General features: G+C 45.2%; 1 protein-coding gene across 1 annotated transcript; it reads right to left on the reverse strand.

Moving 5' to 3' along the window:
- Window positions 1–704: 704 nt before the first annotated feature.
- Window positions 705–1,901, reverse strand: LOC141482192 (uncharacterized). Its single transcript, XM_074175153.1, has one exon. The coding sequence runs from the start codon at window positions 1,899–1,901 to the stop codon at window positions 705–707; it is 1,197 nt and encodes a 398-aa protein (XP_074031254.1).
- Window positions 1,902–2,216: the final 315 nt, after the last annotated feature.

Here is a 2,216-nt window from a genome sequence, read left to right on the forward strand (position 1 = left end):
TTAGCGCTTCTCTTTTATAAATAGAGGGGCACAGTAATCAATTCCTGTTTTCAGAAACGGTCGTGAAGCTACTGCCCGAGCTTCAGGCAGAATGGAGCCGTGGTCAGCCAAGCGGGGTTTAGCACGAAAGCAGCGTATACAACGCTGCGCACGGTATCACGACCGTTAACAATCCAATAGGTTTGACGGAGAGAATAGAGGGTGGCTTGGGTGGCCGCGTGTTCGAGGCGTTGATGTTTTTCGCGTATAAGCATATCTGTTAGATTATGAGAGCTGGGCAGCAATATAAGATGCCGGGTTTTTTCTGGTAGCTCCGAGAGTTGGAGTCGCCCACCAACCCTGAGTAAGCCGACATCATCGAGATAGGGGTTGAGTGGGATTAGCCGGATATTCGTGAAAAGACTTTCCTTTTTCTTGAGGCAATTAATTTCTTTGGAGAATGTCGAGCACTGGCTAAGCTTAATGATTAGCGTATGAGCCTCCGAGATTTCATTCAAAGATAAATTTGCGCGACGAGGCTGGTTTTTATTACGCGTGTTGAAAATAAATCGAAGAATATATGCTACTACGCGCTGTAATTTACCAAATGAGCTATATCGTTCCAGAATGCTTGCCCCCGTTGAATTTAATGCGATACAACCAGTTATTTTTTCAGAGCTTGTTTTAAACTCGGGAATCTCGACTAATTGTAAAGCTCCTTCGGGTCAAGCACTTGACTCTAGAGGCAGCCAAGAAGGGCCTTGTGACCATAAAACAATTTGAATGAATTCTCTAGGTAGCTGGCCACGAGATATGTAATCGGCGGGATTGTCTTGAGAAAAAAGGTGGCGCCAACGACAGCATAAAGTTTTCCGCTGAACTTCTGCTACGCGATTGGCTACGAAAGTTTTAAGTCGATGAGGAGCTGTCTGCAGCCAATGTAGAGTGATTGTGGAATCTGACCAGAGGTGAAACTCGTTAACAGGTATCAATAGCGACTCACGCACAGTAGAATAAAGATTTGCCAACAAAGCTGCAGCGCATAGCTCTAAGCGAGGAAGACTCACCGTGTTGACGGGTGCTACGCGAGATTTAGAACATATGAGAGTAATTCGCACAATACCTTCGCAGTTTGTGGTGCGCAAATAAATACAAGCCCCGTAGGCCTTTTCACTCGCGTCACAGAACCCATGCATTTGAATGTTTACAACGTTCGGGCTAATGAGGCAACGAGGGAAGTGTAATTTTTCAAGGAGTGGAAGTTGTTTCTGATATGCGATCCACATATCATGTATGTTTTGGGGGACTGATTCAACCCAGGTAACCCCAGACTTCCAGCAAAGTTGGATAATTGATTTCGCATATACTATCACTGGGCCTAGCAAACTCAGTGGATCATATAATTTAGCAATTTGAGAAAGGATCCTTCGCTTGGTGTGTGATCCTTGCTCAACTATGTTTACGCTGTAAAATAGTGTATCTTCCCGAGCATTCCACAGTATTTCGAGAGTTTTGATAGAAGCTTCGAGGTCTAGAGACATATGCGTAGAAGTGGGATGTTCGGCACAATTGACGATAAGAGAGGGTTCGTTTGAGGCCCATTTGCGCAAGTTGAAACCTCCCTTTCTCAACAGCTCTTCGAGCTGATCTCGCAGGCAGGACGCCTCCTCATGGGTGTTAGCACCAGTGAGGCCGTCACCAACATGGAAGTCCCTAGTCAGAACGGCAACCGCCAAAGGGTGAAGATGACTCTCATCCTGTGCTAGCTGGTACAAGGATCGAACAGCCAAATGAGATGCACAAGCTTTACCGTAAGTAAGAGTATTTAGGGCATAGGTGTTAATGACGGCCCGCGGATGGTCCCGATGGACAATTTTTTGATAACGAGCCTCAATTGAGTCGACGAGAATTTGCCTATACATCGTTTCGATGTCAGCGGTGAATGCATATATGTGAGATCGAAACCGAGTCAAGATAACAAACAAATCATCCTGCAACTTGGGACAACCATTAAAGTATCATTTAGGGAGATACCGGTTGGAGACCTTGCTGATCCATCGAACACGACACAAATTTTGATGGTGCTTGTTTAAGCACGGCGTGATGAGGAAGGTAAAAACCGACACTATTGTTCTCATGCTACGGGATTATCGACATATGATTGAGATCCTTGTATTCAGCTAAAAACGCTGAATAGTCACGCTGCAGTTCAGGGTTCCTAGAAAACTTTTTTTCTA

The sequence above is a fragment of the Leptinotarsa decemlineata genome, unplaced genomic scaffold (genome assembly GCF_025532065.1).
Source record: "Leptinotarsa decemlineata unplaced genomic scaffold, Ldec_3_MD MMD2_P_RNA_scaffold_12, whole genome shotgun sequence".
In the NCBI taxonomy this organism is placed as follows: domain Eukaryota; kingdom Metazoa; phylum Arthropoda; class Insecta; order Coleoptera; family Chrysomelidae; genus Leptinotarsa; species Leptinotarsa decemlineata.